The sequence below is a fragment of the Lates calcarifer genome, linkage group LG23 (genome assembly GCF_001640805.2).
Source record: "Lates calcarifer isolate ASB-BC8 linkage group LG23, TLL_Latcal_v3, whole genome shotgun sequence".
Lineage (NCBI taxonomy): Eukaryota > Metazoa > Chordata > Actinopteri > Centropomidae > Lates > Lates calcarifer.
In genome coordinates this window covers 10,428,431-10,444,598 of record NC_066855.1, presented here as the reverse complement: position 1 = coordinate 10,444,598, position 16,168 = coordinate 10,428,431, and the positions used below count along the sequence as shown (strand labels likewise).

General features: G+C 41.0%; 1 protein-coding gene across 1 annotated transcript; it reads left to right on the top strand.

Annotated features, from left to right (window-relative positions):
• The first annotated feature begins 210 nt into the window (after nt 1-210).
• Nucleotides 211-14,645, top strand: cpn1 (carboxypeptidase N, polypeptide 1). The gene is made up of 9 exons (XM_018698767.2): nt 211-976; nt 3,672-3,868; nt 5,617-5,772; nt 9,606-9,782; nt 9,906-10,017; nt 12,363-12,502; nt 13,085-13,184; nt 13,869-13,987; nt 14,135-14,645. Exons 1-9 carry the CDS (start codon nt 733-735, stop codon nt 14,243-14,245), a joined length of 1,356 nt encoding a protein of 451 aa, XP_018554283.1. The 5' UTR covers nt 211-732; the 3' UTR covers nt 14,246-14,645.
• Nucleotides 14,646-16,168: the final 1,523 nt, after the last annotated feature.

Below are 16,168 nucleotides of genomic sequence, written 5' to 3'. Positions count from 1 at the left end.
CTGCTTCAGGGAAACAGAGCAACAAAACCAGTCCAAAGGTTGCGAAAGAGCTCTCACACTGATTCATCTGAGGAGTGCAGACACACACACACACACACACATATACACACACAGGGGTTGTGTGTTGACTTAAGAGTTAATGAATGGATGATTGAGGGCTGCAGGGGTTGGGGAGAGCAGTGCCGTGGAAACAACCCCTCTTTCCCAGGAAGGCAGTATAGAACCCGAACCCAGAGCAAGAGACAAAGAAAGGGATAGAAAATGAGTGTCTCAGAGACAGAATGAAATTCAGATTGTGTGCGCGGGGAGCCGAGGGGGCTGTGGGGCGAACTACTTGAAGCAGAAGCATTCTAAGCGGCAATAAAGCAAGTAGCATGTACTTGACAAGGACCCAAAGGGAAAAGAGAGAGGGAGAGAAGCAGCTGTTGGAGGAGGAGAGTGAGACAAAGAAGGAGCGAGGGGCTGTCCTTACTTGCTCTTCAGTGTGAGGACTGTATGTGGGAGGAGGCAGGGGGGAGAGGGAGAGCAGGAGAAAGAAGGGGAACAAGAAAGGAAAAGAGCAAGCAAGGAGTAAGCAGCATGTGTGGTGTGTAAGGGGAAACATATACATCTGAAAGTGTAAGTGTGTGTGTGTGTCAGTGTGTGCTTTGCATTGTTGCAGCAAGTCTCTTCACCAGGCTCCTCTCATCCTCCTCACTGTGCTGCCACTGCACAACTTGGTTCTGAGGGACCATGCAGCAGGGGTGGACTCTTCACTGGCTCGGCGCTGTCCTGGGGCTGATGGGGCTGATGGGGCTCGCGGCGGCCGCATCGCCAGACTTCCAGCATCACCGGTACGAGGACATGGTGCGAGCCCTGTACACCGTGCAGAGCGAGTGCCCCTACATCACACGCATTTACAGCATCGGGCGCAGCGTGGAGGGGCGACACCTCTATGTGCTAGAGTTCAGTGACAACCCGGGCATCCATGAGGCATGTGAGTAACACCTGATTCACTGTCTGATTGTCTGGTGTGGATGGGAGGGTTACTTTAAGCTCAAAAGTGTTTTAATGAAGGATGACAACTGAGACAATAGGGGATTATTCACAATAATAGACACATGGCAAACTCCAAGTTGGAACAAAATTTGAAAACCGGTGTTAAAATTTCTACAGGAGAGCAAGTTCATACTATTTCTAATGCAATTAAGTGTCTTCTGAAGCACAATATTTTTTGTTTGTCATTGTTTTTGTGGTACAGAAAATGAACTTTAAATGATTATGGATTTCTAATGCCCCAGTCTTGTCACTGGCTGCCCATTTGTTTTGCCTTCTTGCTGTGGGGAGTGAGAACATAGCTGGCAGGAGACAGAGTCGTCTGTGGGGGCTCTGGTTTTTGAAATGCAAGCTTTCGATCTGGCTTTATGAAGCTGAATTACTGTGTGGCTTTAACAGTGAAGACGAAAAAAAGAGAGGGGGAGTTATCCCTCACTGGCCACTCTGATAAACATCAGTGACCGTAATGTGTGGGAAACTCAAAAGTGAACAAAGAAAAAGGCAAAAGTGAAAGAACTGACTCAACATCTGTGATTCATTTAGATTTTTGCCATCCAGCCACTGACAGAATGTGGGGTGTTATTCAAATCTGAGCAGATGACACAGGGGTTCGGTTTGAGTCAACAGGGATTTAACCCTGAACCCACTCTAGCAAAAGCTTTGCTTGTTTTTCTCCCCTCTCCTGACCACTGAATCAGCTCTGCAGGTGTTTATTTTGCATATCGGTTGCAAACTTGAAATCATAATCTCATTACAGCCACTGTTTGAACTGAAAACAGGCCAAAAGATCAGACCCATGTAGGTGATTTAATTTTTTTTTTTTTTCCATTTTTGCATTTTTAATAGCAGCTACTTGAAGAAAAAAAAGGTTTGACAACTGCAGGCAATGCTTTTTTGGCTGCGGCTGAGCTTGCATTTTTTCCTGCATTCGCACACGGAAGGATTTCCTTCAGTAGAATAGAAGGATGTGCGCCTGTTCTGTTGCAAGGTGACCGAGGGTGAAAAACAGGAACTGTGCACTTCACGAAGGGAGTGACCTTAGGGCTTGTCTGGGTCAGCCCTCTTGCAACCCTTTAGGAAGTTCATGTCTTTCACATGCTGCTGTGTGTGTGCGTCTGTGTGTGTGTGTGTGTGTGTGTGTGTTTTTTTTTTTTTTTTTTTTTTTTTAAAGCTGCACGCTAGAGCCAATACTGTTTTCTGAACTCAAGGCCAGTTGGCCCCTTGTTAAAGGAAAAGAGGTGAATTGCAGCACCCAAGCTGCCATTTGGGTGCCTGAAGCAATTAGAGAAGGGTGTTCATAAATTTGGGAGTATCTGCTCACCCACACAATACCCCAACCCCCACCCCCCACCCCCCAAAAAACCCACAAGTACTTCTTCATGTGAGCAACAGAAGTGCAAGCAGTTACAACAGTTGCAGCGCCATGAACTATAGGTATGGTGTAAAATAACAAATACAGGACACACGCATTTGTAAACACCACAGATTTAGCCACAGTATTCAGCAGCTCTCTCAACGCAGCGGCAGCAGTGATTAATGAAGGGACCCCTGGGAGGAGGGAACCCTACACATAGAGGGAGACTGTTTGGATAGGTGGCTCACCCAATCAGTGACCAATACTCATAGGAATGCCAGATGACCTTATCTAAATAATTCAATCAGCTGTAATAAAACTCACTCCCCTGGGCTCACATCTGTCACAACCTTGAGAAAATACTTATCAAGAATTTGTGCAATAATACAAAAACATTAAGCTTGCTAATTAGTTTTAAGTGAGAAAAAATAACACAATCTTACTTATACAACTGAAAAATTGAACCTATAAGCCATAAAATACAGTTTTTGCCTCTACAGCCTCACTTGGTCTGGTATGGTCAGTAGCTCATTGTGGCTAACTCCTTTACAGGTCAAAATGAATTTTAAAAAAATTGCACGAGGCCTGTTGTGTCTCCAGAAGGAGCTGTGTAACTGCTCCAGGCGATAACCTGTGAGTCAGTATCGGTCTGGGAGGTGACATCTGTAGCCCCCTGTCCTCATCTCTGCTTGATTCTACAGGCTCAAAGCTACAATAGCCGCTACTAGCACAAAGCACACTCAGATCTTAAAAAGCTAGTAGAGTTGCATTGTCGCATATGTAGCTGCCAGGTTGTGACAAGGAAGAAGAACGTGTGAAGTAAAAAAGAAGATATCTCTGCTTTTTTTAAAACAATGGCTCTTGTGCTACTTATTGCACTAAATTCAGTGTGTTGCAGATAAAAATTACATTGCACTCTACCTCAAACTCTCCCTTGGAGCCTAATGTCTTTTACTCAAGATAATCTTTGAAAATACAGTGAAAATCACTGAAACATTATCATATACATTAAATGCACTATATGGTCGCTGTATGGTCATTAGTCAGGTTTTGTGACATTTAGAAATTCAATATGGCGCCTTAAAGACTCATAAAAACTCATAGGCTAGGAGTTATAAACATGAAATAATAGCCTACCCAGTGAGTGTACTCATATACACTATATGTGCATATGTGCATGTGCTCAGGCAGTCATTTTAAATGTCATGCTTGACAGCTCTACGATGGCTTTTTGACCTCATGCCCCCCCACCCCTCTCCAACCCTCTCCACTTCCTCCCCAGTGGAGCCAGAGTTCAAGTACGTGGGCAACATGCATGGCAATGAAGTGCTCGGCCGTGAACTGCTCATTAAGTTCTCCCAGTTTCTATGCGAGGAGTATCGGGCTGGAAACCAGAGGATCATGAGGCTGATCCATGACACGCGCATCCACATCCTGCCTTCCATGAACCCTGATGGCTACGAGGTGGCTGCCAGACAGGTAATGTACACCCTGACAATACACGCGAGCTCCACTGCCTCTGCAAGCCAAAAGAAAACCAGGGAAAAGTCTTCCGCAGGGACGCATTTGGCTGAGGATAGTTTTTCTTAAGCAATCATTTGCCACTTGTGGAGAAAAAGTTTCCACATTTTTCCTTGATTGTGCTCTTGCCAGTGGAAATGTTAGGAATGTTAAGGTCCCTCAGTGAAACTCAATACTTGGAGGTTAAATCACAGCTCAATACACCCATTCAACACACATCTTACCCCGCGATAACATAAATCTAAAGCTATCTGATTTGATGAACATGTGTGTGTTTGAGAAGAGCCAAACACTCTCAGGTAATGTTCCTCTACTGTTTGCTAATGTCTGTAATAATCCCATCGATCAGCTCCCTGAGAGTGCCCCTAGCTCTGTACCAGGGCTAATTATATGGGCTGTGAAACAACAGACACGCACGCAACCCCCTTTAACACACGCACACACACGTGCGTACAATCTCTCTGAGACTAATTATATGTCCTGAGGAGGCCAGTTGCATATGACGGTCCCTCTCTCTTTGCCACTCAGACGACACACGCACACCGCACTGTAATTTGTTGCATCAACAGATGTTTGGGTGCAGCAGCATCTGGAAAACAATGGGAAGGTTGTTTCATCCTAGAAGGCACAGTACTGATTTTAGGTAGTAATTGAGTTTTTGAGGAAAAACAAAGTACGATCATGTCTACGGCATCAGAAAAGATTTAAATAGTTCCATGTAGACTTCAGCCAGTTCTTTCAGCTGTCTTCCAGCAGGTCAGAAAGTCCTGTAGAGGCCTGCATGGAAAATTACAAATACTATGCAAATCCAGACTCCCTATTTTAGAACTCTGAATTTTTGGAATATGCCCTTACTGTCAAAAAAAAGAGGCAACTTGAGAGCATCTTTGTTTTATAGTCAGTAACAAAAAGTAATTTTTAGAATGACACTCAGTGATAAAAGGTCGTTTTTGGAGTCCAGTACAAACAAAAATGAAAATTCCAGGGCACTCTGACTCCTCTGTATAATAAATCAGTCTACAGCCATGCTAACGGCTGTGTAGGGCTGTACACAGCAGCGCTTTGTTAGCAACAACATATCAGCATTTAGCCACTATAATGTTTAGCATGTTTAATGTTTAGCAACTTGTTAGCATGCTAACATTTGCTAGTTAGCAGTACACAAAAAGTACAGCTGAGGCTGATGGGAATATCATTTGTTTTAAACACAAATGTGAACCTCGTGGTGATGCTTGATGAAGGAACTGTCAAAGTCATTAGGATTGATCCTCTGGGTACAATGAATGTCTGTACAAAATGTTGTGGCAGTCATTCCAGAAGGTTTTGAGATTTTTCAGTCTGGACCAACTAACTGTCATTCCCATCCCTAGAGCTACATTGCTTGCATAGCCGAAAACTTTTGGTATTGTGCCATACCATGCAATATTATAGGGTTTTTGTTGTTGTTCAAAGTGTCTTGGAATTATCATTCTTATTTGTGTAGTGTTGACATCCATTATAGGCTTTTGGGGAGGTTTTGAGTTTGGATTCCTAAGAGTGCAAGATGATCAGTGTGAATTAAGGTTTATATCCAGAAAGAACTTGTTGGAATTTACTATTGTTACACTGAAGAGCCCCAGTGCAGCTTACAAAACTAAAATTTCCTTTACTGCTGTCAAGCAAGATGACTGTTTTTCACACTTGATAGTTTCTGTGTGGGTCAACAGGGTCCAGAGTTCAACGGCTACCTGGTGGGTCGAGGGAATGCCAGAGAAATCGATCTGAACCGGAACTTTCCAGACCTGAACGCACTCATGTATTACTACGAGAAAACCAATGGACGAAACCACCACCTGCCCCTGCCAGACAACTGGGAGCAACAGGTCAGTGCCGCTGGATAAACACTGAGGAGACGAATACACAAGACACCATTTATCAGTGCATACAGTGTAAAAATATAAGCATGAGTGAGTGAGAGAGGAGGATGGATAAAGATATTTTTCATGCTTGTGTTAGTTTGTGTGCTCAGTGTTGAATAATGAGCAACTGTAACATAGCCGAGTTATCTTGGCTTTAACTTTGTTGACATAAATGAATTCGTGAGATTTGCACTGGATCAGATTCTCCTGTCCATGAATTTAAACAGTGAGTAGACCGAGTGAACCGGCTGTCTGTTTCACGTTGTTCATGTTTGTGTGTGCCTGAGCAGTGTGACCCGTTTAGACTGGCGTGTTTGCTTATCTTACTGAAAAACCTATATCTCCTCATGTAAACTGTGCTTTTCTTCTTCTGGGTCAGAAAGAAGCTTCTCTCCTTTGTCTTTGCAAACTGAAACAGGCAGCTGCACTCTTTCCAGCTAAGATGACAAAGTGGAACATAAGCACCTCTAAAAATATCTTTTAGATCCAGCCTTAATTTTACAGGTCCAGAGGTCTTGTTGACACATAAGATGAGCTTTTTTTTCCTGTTGTGGCATCTGTTTGCTGTTATGGATTTTTAGGGTGTACTAGAGCAAAGAGCAAAGAAAAAGCCTGGAAAATTTTGGATGTGAGAAGAAGGAAACAAATTAAATGGAAAAAAGAGGTCCTCAGCCTTGGAATGATAACACCTGATAAGATATATGTAGTGTATAAGAAAACCTTCAGCTTGAGCTAAACATTTTTGTGTCTCTTTCACCACCATGAGAAGTCAAACTGAGCTACTCTGCGGTCTGTGGAGTGTAGCTGTTACCTGCTACCCTGAGGTATTGCCTGACTCTCCACATAGCTTATAAACCCTGTGATTTCACTCAAAACTGTTTCTTCATTGCCAAGTCTCTGTCCTCCAAAAACACAGAATGCCTACTTTCTTGAAAATACCTAATACATTTACCACTGTGCTTTTTCCTGATGGAGCCCTGCACTGCTGTGGATGGTTTCATTGCTACAAGACTATTGGAAATCAACTTACCCAGGCCTGTGCTCCTTGAAATATTTTTAACTTGGCAAAAACACACAAAGCTCTCTGCACAGTCAGACACTGTACATGCAACTACATGTCCTTTCTATTAAAATAAAATGCAAAACAGAAACCTGACCTACACAGTGAATAATAATAACATAGTGCATATAGTTAGACTGTGGTTTCATTCCGGTCGATTGAACAGGCTCTACTATGTTTTTATGTTTTTTACTGTGCACTTATTATTTTAGATCACTGCAGTGTAAAATGAACAGAGCGAAAGCGGAGGTACACGCATGTGTGTGCTGTAAAACTATTCCTAACAGTCTGCTGAAAAGCACTTTGAAAGTATTAAGGTCAGATCCAGGGGGACATCTAGTCCGTGGTTGTCTTATCTGCAGCACACACTAAAAGGGCTGCTGTATAATTCACGGTTAATTTCCTTCAAGTTTTCCTCTAAATTGGCCTGGCCTTTGGTCTCTCCTTCCTGAAGCAGCAGAGTGTTTTATCGCTGGATAATGTAATGTCTCTACAAATATAATAAAGCATTCCTCCAAGTTTAAAAAGTCAAATCCTCACAGATACCTGCAGTATTTAGAAATAATGGTCTTGAGAAGATTTTTTGGAGTATAGTCTATATCAAAACACAAAACAGGAAACAACAAAATAGAAGTTGAAACCACCCCCACCCTGATACACCTGCTTACATACAAAGGCTAATATTCTCTGAACACACATTTTAAGCAGATAATGATCAAATATCAGTAAATTGTTTTTGTTTCTGCACAGATAACAGCCCTTTAATTCTGATTTTCTAATTTTGCTATTTACCTGTTTCAATGGGCTGCAAATGCACTGAGAAAGCTAAAACCCTGTAGTTGTGAGCTGGCTTTCTACCCGCATGACTGCTGCCTGAAAGAGATACACAAAAGAGAAACTGTGCCGCTGTTACAGATACTTCATTCATGCTGGTCAGGATAACATCCTCACAGGCTGCACGAAGCCACAATCTCCTGTGCTTGCCTGCAGGCTCGGCCATGCTACATTTACATCAGCCAACTGATGATCCAGTGAAATGAATTCAATTAGCAACACAGTTTACCAAAACAGACCAGAGGTGAAGAAATATGTTTCTGGGCCAGCAGGCTGGTCTTTTGTCAGCTGCAATAACTGACAAATACAAAAACCCTAGGGCCCTACTCATGAAGTTTTTTGATTCCTGTATGAAGAAGAGTGGTATTATCCATCAAATCTGATGACAAATTCTCTCATCTCAAAAAAATCAAAATCTCTCTCTTGAGAGTAGTTGTAATTTTTCAAGGTAAATTTCACTCAGGATTCACTTTTTTATTTATTTTTTTTTTTACATTTTCCACCATTCGCAGACTGACAGCGGGAGTCTGTTCTTAGAAATACTGTATTTACTCAGCCCCTGAAAAAGAGCCCACCTCGCACCATGAGGCCAGGCAGTGACTTTTGCAAGAGTATCTGCTGACAACTGATTAGCCTGCAGAGGACATCCCCCCTGCAGTGTGAAAACCTTCCCTTGAATTGCCTGTCAATGATTGACACAGTAGTCTCTCTCTGTCTGCGCAGCTAAAACTAAGATATGATTGTCTGTGTTTTTGTGAGTGTGTGTGTGTGTGTGTGCGCGCCCTTCATATGTAACCTTACACCATGGTGACAGGTCTGACTCCAAAGTACCTACGGGTGTATATTAAGATCCACACATCATAAATAAGTCCCTCTTCTTAGGACGAATGCTGCATTCAAGGCTAGTGGGCTCTGGCCAGCCTGATTATTCTTGAACAGAGCCAGACTGTTTATTTTCCTACATACCTTATTCAAGGAGAGGTATTGCTCCTTGTCTCCAAACACGATATACGACTAGGAGTGTGTGAGGATAGTTAGCTGCTTGCAGAGCAAAGAAATGGCAGCCTAAAGTGAAATTTACAGGTAGCTAATGTGGCACAAAAACTGATCCTGTTTGTGCAGAATAAGATGCATTAGTTAGTGTTAAGTAAATATTAACAGCAACAGATTTTCCTATTGTAGATTTACTGTAGAAGTAGCTGTTGTGTTTCCATCCTGGCAGCTTTCATTTAGGCACTTCATCATCTTGTAAACTAATCTTTCTTGCTGAATTCCAGACTCAAAAATGGGAAAGGAACAAATGCTAAGCACATCTGACAGATTTTAGAGCCTTGATAAAATGAGATGAACAGCAGCATTGAGAGGATGAGGGGGGAAAGTGCCCTTCAAATGAAGCTGAAGGATCATTTCATGGGCTTGAAAAAGGCTGAAGAATTGACCATGGCTGCCTAAAGATTAACCTGGTTGCCTGACAGTGGAAAATCACAGAGAAAATATGTGCATATGGCAAATCAGGGAAAAACAAAGATTTGTCCAGATAACCAGCCAAGAGAAAGTCAGTGGTTCTGGGTGAAAAGAAAACCAGATGTCTTCAGTCCACTGATGTTGTTTAGTTAAGGTCTGTGAAGAAGTGGAGACTATGTATAATACTTTAATATAAGTAACCATATACTGGCGGTCTGACAGACACTAATACAGGATTAGACAATTTGTTTCAATTGATTGGGAACAAAACTAATCATAGACTAATTATTCAACAGTAATAAGAGTTGGACATTTGATAAAGGAGATTATGTAAATACTGTCATGAGTAGTTAGATTCAATATATCTCTGGGTGTGTGTGTATAGAAAAAGGTCCATATGGCCTATAAGTCTAACTTTATCATTGAATATCCTCCACAGGTTGAACCAGAGACTTTAGCAGTCATAAAATGGATGCAAAACTACAATTTTGTCCTGTCAGCCAACCTCCATGGAGGAGCTGTGGTGGCCAATTACCCGTTTGATAAGTCAAGAGATCCCCGCATTCGAGGGAGGACCACATATGCTGCCACTCCTGATGACAAAATCTTCAGACAGGTGTGCTGCAGATTAAAAATTCTTTCCTTCTTTCCTCTAGGACACATCTGATATCATTGCTTTCTCTTTCATGTGTGTGGAAAACGTGTGTGGATGATGGGGTACATTTGTGTGTGATGACAGCTGGCGAGGACCTACTCGTACGCTCACAGCTGGATGCACAAGGGCTGGAACTGTGGAGACTTCTTTGATGAGGGGATCACCAATGGGGCCAGCTGGTACTCTCTGTCCAAAGGTAAGTAAATGAGCAGCGTGAAGAGAAAACAACAAATAAAGAAGAATTAGAAAACACTAGAAATGCTACTGGAATCATGAAATGCATATTTGGTAGATTAAGGAGAGTGGTTGTTGTAGGTTTATAGCCCCACCCAAACAATTTAAGCGTGTACAAGCTCATGTTAGCAACTGAGCCTGTCTGAAATGTGACTCTACATTTGTATTAGCATAGCATAAAGATGTTGTTTTCTGTGTACTTCATCATGACTTCCATCCATTTCAATCAGTATTTAACAGTAATTTCCAGTTTTGTTTCCTTGTGTTTTGCTGAGTTAGCTAAATACGAAGCTACCACCAGCTACTGGTTGTTAGCTTGAAAACACAACTAGTCATTTTTACTGTCCTTTACAGATTAAATAAACGTTATAATATTAAGTATATCTTGTTAGCGCGTTAGTTAGAAAGTAATATTAAAATAGTAATTGAGCATTAGAGGTGTTGGTATGTAGATTTAGTTACCTCTGCAAAAGGTCAGGCAAGGCTAGCGGTTTCCCTCTGTTTCCAGTCTTTGTGCTATGTAGCGCTGTGCATTGCCATACACCCCAGAGATAGAACTGAAGGCAGGTCAAGACTAGAACCTGAGACCTCCAAGCGTACAACAAAGTGTTTCTTGTTGACATGCAAAATTCCAATATGTTGGAGACCATCCATTATTATTCTTGTTCCAAAGAAAGACAAGGCCACCTGCGTGAATGATGGCAGGCACTGGCACAGACTTCAGCATGAATGAGATGCCTTGAGTGGCTTGCATGGCACCCTTTCCCAGTGTCCTTGTGAACTCTCTGACTCTCTCTGGTGCCTCTGTGCTCTCCTCCTGCCTTTAACCTCTTCACCCCCAGTACATTTACAGCTACACTCCCACTGACCCCTCGGTCTAGCTGCTCAGGTTTGTAAGTTTGACACCACCTTGTTGCGTTTAAACACCATCAAGAGACAGTTTACCACAGATACTGTGTATCCAGTTCATTTTGTCACTGACAAAATGTTGAGTTAGTGGCTCATGGTTCATAAATACAGTGGCTGGAATATTTAAGACACACTATTCTGTGTTTGTTGCAATTTCTAATCTGAAATTTGGTTGATATTGAGAAAATAATTTTTCATATATTATTATTTTTAGCACTGACAGTAAAATGTTTTATGTAACACATTTTTTTTAAAAATGAAATCAGTTTTACAAATTCATCACTTTTTTTGAGATATTAGTGGGGAGGATGTTGTGGTTTTTTGGGAGGGTCTGTTTTTTGTAGTTTTACTCTACTGTCAAGTAGTATATCTTGTCTTTGTGTTGAGAAATCCTGTGTTGTGTGAATAAATCAAATGCTTCGTCAGCAGTGTGGCAGATTCAGTGTCTTTCAATTGCACATAGAAAACAAAGACAGTGAATATTTGAGCTTTATTTTTGCTTTTTTGTGTGCCATGCAAAAAACCCAGGCTGTGCACAGCGAGGCTGTTATTAGGGTTTGGTTTGAAACAATATAATTTACTGGCATCAGCCACCTACAGGCCATTGGGAGTCATACAAGCTTCAGCACTGGCAGCTAACTCCACTCCTCATCCTCCCTTGTTCGGTTTATGGGTTGAGAACTTTGTTTTAAGACTTGATGAATTCTGACGGTAAAGTTTTGCCATAGACTGCTTGGAGGCTGCAGAGCACCAAGTTCATCAAACTGTCTGGGCTTGTATTCAGTTCTAGCTCAGTTAATCTGTAACTGCAGCAATAACAAGACCCACGTCTTTGATCTGTAAGTCCTGGTCTGAGCTGGTCTGGATTCTTCCTTGGAATGTGAATCCCTTGAGCTTTTCGGTTGAGTCATCACGCAAGCTTTTTGAATTGGGTGAAAACACCCACAGTCACATTTAGTAGGAACACGTTATGTTTATTTTAACAACTCCCTTTGCTCCAAGTGTTATGTCATGGTCTATGAGGTTACATTTTGAACTTTCCCTCCCTATAACTGCCTCATATGCATTAGGCTTTAGAAAATTCAGCCTTTCAAAAACTCAGTCTGATTTTGGGTGTATTGAAAATCCATCAAAAAAAGTTCTTTCAAAAATCTTAGCAAAAGCTTTGGTGTCCAGTTTCAGACTGACCAAACTTGCACAACAGCGGTTTTGAGTCCACTGTAATAAATTCAGCCTTTCAATAAATTACAATGACTCCATAAAGATCTGAACAGCCCCTATATGAATGTAACTGGGGGCCCATGTAATCCACTCTGGACTCTCTCTCTCCTTATATAATGTATACCCATATATACTGTATATATTGTGCGTGAAATCAAATATCTTTATGTGTTTCAGGCATGCAGGACTTCAACTACCTGTACACCAACTGTTTTGAGATCACCCTGGAGCTGAGCTGTGATAAGTTCCCCCCAGCATCAGCCCTGCCCAGAGAATGGCTGGGCAACCGAGAGGCACTGGTTTCGTACCTGGAACAGGTCAGAACGTGAGAAATCAAATACAAAATCTGACATATTACAGTTAAGTCAATAAAGTATCTCAATTTTACAACTTGATGCACACATCACCACAAACACACAGTCATACAATTACACACAAAACTCCAACTGCCAAGAGTCAAGAGTCCAGTACTTTGGCTTCCTGTAAATATTGGCCGGAATTCCCTGGATAAAGTGACTCAGAATGAGCTGCGTGAAATTTAGTGTAATACAAGTAAACTGACTTCTACCTTCTGTCAAGCATGAAATGAAGCCTTGGTTCGAAGACAGAATGTCCTTTATCCCACTGAGATAAAATACAGTGATGCTTTGCCACTAATAGTGTTTCTAAAGCCACAAGGGAGGGTTCAGAAGTGCATACCTTTTTCCACAGCTCTGATTAAACAGACCAAACAGAAAGGGCTTGCAGATACTGTTTGGATCTTGTTTTGTTTGTGTGTCTTTTGCAGACCACAAGACTGGGGAAGGTCAATAAGGTCTAGTGTTTTAGGGTTTGCTTTGAAAATGTATTTTATGACCTGATGTGACCTGCAATCAGTGCTGTTTTCTATTCTTTTTCAGGTGCATCATGGGATAAAAGGCATGGTTTATGACGAAAACAACAACCCTATCGGCAAAGCTGAGATCTCAGTGGCTGGCGTCAACCATGACGTGACCGGCGGTAAGAAGCAGCTGGAGGGATGTCAGTTCATTATTACACAGATGTGGTTGTTGTTCCTGGTTGTTTTTTTTACTCCTTGACTCTGGTGTTGAAGAATTTGTGGGTTAGGTTTGTGGTAAATGATCTGCTACTGTCCTGGTTGGCGATGATTAAGAACAGAGTGTCCAAAAATTGATGAAAAGAATCTCAATCACCTGAAGAGAGTGAATCACCGGGAGACAAAATGAGCTTTTTAAAGACGCACAGATCCAAAGAATGTAGAAAAGAGAAAGAGTTGTGTTTTTATGGCTGAATTTGACTGTATTATCACATGAAAAAATAAGTGTAGTCAATTCTCAAACAGGAATGGTGCAAGATGTCCTCTAGTGGTGAATAGTAAAAATGCACTTTGAAAATAATGCAAACTGTACCTGTAGTGTATTTACATTTACTCAAATAGTTCTAATTTCACGCTTTATTTTTTTTTAACTGTCTGACTTCCACAGTCTTATGAACACAGTTAAATATCAGGCATTGTTATGCAGTTAATTAAACTTCCAGATTGAATTTCTACTTGCTATTTCTTATACTCGATATTACTTAACTAATGGATCTGAATACTTCTTCCACCACTGCGTAGCTTGAAATTTGAATAGTTGGATGTCTCGATGTCTCATTTTTTCTCCCATATGTTTGCTCCTCCAGGAGTGGATGGTGACTATTTCAGACTCCTGTTACCAGGCACGTACACTGTGACAGCATCTGCCCCAGGTTACGTCCCCTCCACCAGCACTGTCACAGTGGGACCAGCTGAGGCCACACAGGTGTGTTTGCATGTGTACAACTGATTAACAATTATACCCACCAATTTACTTTTTAGAAGCCTGTAACTTATTTTGTGCATCTGTATGTTCTTGTAATGATATTATGCCTCGGTTACTTACTTTTTCTCTTCATCTCTTCTGCTGCAGCTTCATTTTTACTTGAAAACAGCACCAAAACAAAACCTGAAAGTGAAGCCCCACAACAGCAAGAAGAACCTCTCGTCTCCTAAGAACCCCTTGAAGCTCGGTCCTAGATGAGACATGGACAATGATTTAGACACAGTGATGCACATACACACACTGAAACCTCACACACTGTAAAACATGCACATACACACATTCACACTCACACAAACACATAAAAATGATGGAAATGGTAAATGACCATAATATATGTATGAAATTTTACCTTTGTAGTCCTATGATTATATATTTCAAACCTCTGTGTTTTTGTTTGTGTTTTTTTTTTTGGTTGATAAATATAAACTGTGTGTCTGTATTAAAGAATTGTCACAAACCTGGTGTATTTATGTAACAGTGTTGATTTGTATGAACACAACTCTCCTGTATTTGTAAAGGACTTTTTGGATTTTTGATTTCTATAATTTGATGAAAATTGAAAAGGAAAATAAAAGACTGGCTTTCCTGTCACAAATTAGCCATCTCTATGTGTAGTGTTTTTGTTGTGCTTTGAATGCATTTGAATGAATAACATCATTGGTTTTACCTTGCTTAATAGTGATAATGATGCCAGTAGTTAATCTTTATTTTCAAGCATTTCATAAGGAGTGACTCTAGTAGTCTATGTTTCAACAAGAGTCACTTTGATAAAGCTTTAATTTTAAATGTTATGATATGAAATACCAAGCTTCAGACAGACAATAACAATCTTCTTACCATATTTAAAATCAGTGGGTTGTTTCAAGTCTGTCATCAAGAAGCGATGCATGGCTCACTGGTAAAAATGAACTTTTTACTGGCTGTACACCATCAGAACAGTAGATGTCACTGCAGTACAAGGAAGGGAGCCAAACATAGCTGTCTTTTTCATATATGTGTTCCTAATAAGTTAAATTTTCTGCCAAAACTGCAGCTATCAAAGACAAAAACTGGTCTCTTCTTGGCCCACTGTCACCAAACTCTCTGACAGTTTATCAAACCCACTTAAAATTCATTTGTCTACATGAACTCAATCAAATCATGTCCAGCTGATGCAGTTTAACTTGTATTTCATGTATCCCAATAGAATGTAATTTACTTCGAGACTCCTCTATAATAACCATAATAGTATATAATCATAACAATAAAACCAATCTTAGACATTTGTGTCAGTTGACTCCTGACTTTATATCTATTAGTATCATTGTAAGCCTTGCCCAACATGTCACCATACCTACAACCTGTGTCAACACCAGGAAAAAGTGTTGGCACATAATTGTGAAAGAGAACTTATTCTGCTCTACAATATGGGATTTGTCACATGGGCTATCACCAATGAGTTTTTATCCATTGCCTCATCAAATGAGCTCAGCAGTTTTACACAGTACTTGGTGCATCATCACTACAAAATTGTCACATGACTGAAAATGAAAATGAAGACCGTTTCCCTTTTCCTTAATGTGCTGAGCCAATGCTTATTGATGGGATATTGAAACAGTTTGATGACAAAGACAATCACTGATCACTGCAGAATCAAAGTAGATGATACAAACAGAGCAAGCTGATGTAAAGGCTGACGTTCTGCTTTGTCACACAACTGAGCCTCAGGATCCTGGAGGTGGCAGCACAGGGTGGGCTGACGTCTTTTAGATCGAAGCACAATAAAATGAATAGACACATTTATCCTTATCACTAGTCTTAGTTTGGAATAGTAAATGTGTTTTTGTGGTAGACTAACAATCTGTCCAGAGTCTTCCCTGCCTCTTGCGCAGTGTCAGCTGTGATTGGCTCCCTTGCAACCTTAAAGGATTAGAGGTATAGATGATGAATCCATGGATGTTTCTGTATTGTAAAAATTTGTTAATTCATGTCAAGTCACAGTCCAGAGGTTGATCCTTCAAGGTCAAACTGGACTGTGTAAGTAGTGGACTGGACTCTTGAACAAGACAGATCTCTCAACCTGTTTTTCCTGTACCATTCATAAATACTACAACAATAGTCTCTCTCTGACGAACAGGAAAG

What these genes read in the sequence shown, in the direction of transcription:
- cpn1 (XM_018698767.2), top strand. Translation starts at nt 733, where the DNA reads ATGCAGCAGGGGTGGACTCTTCACTGGCTCGGCGCTGTCCTGGGGCTG. An exon ending in ATGACAAAATCTTCAGACAG is followed by an intron (nt 9,783 to 9,905) that starts GTGTGCTGCAGA and finishes GTGTGATGACAG; the next exon opens with CTGGCGAGGACCTACTCGTA. An exon ending in CAACCATGACGTGACCGGCG is followed by an intron (nt 13,185 to 13,868) that starts GTAAGAAGCAGC and finishes TTGCTCCTCCAG; the next exon opens with GAGTGGATGGTGACTATTTC.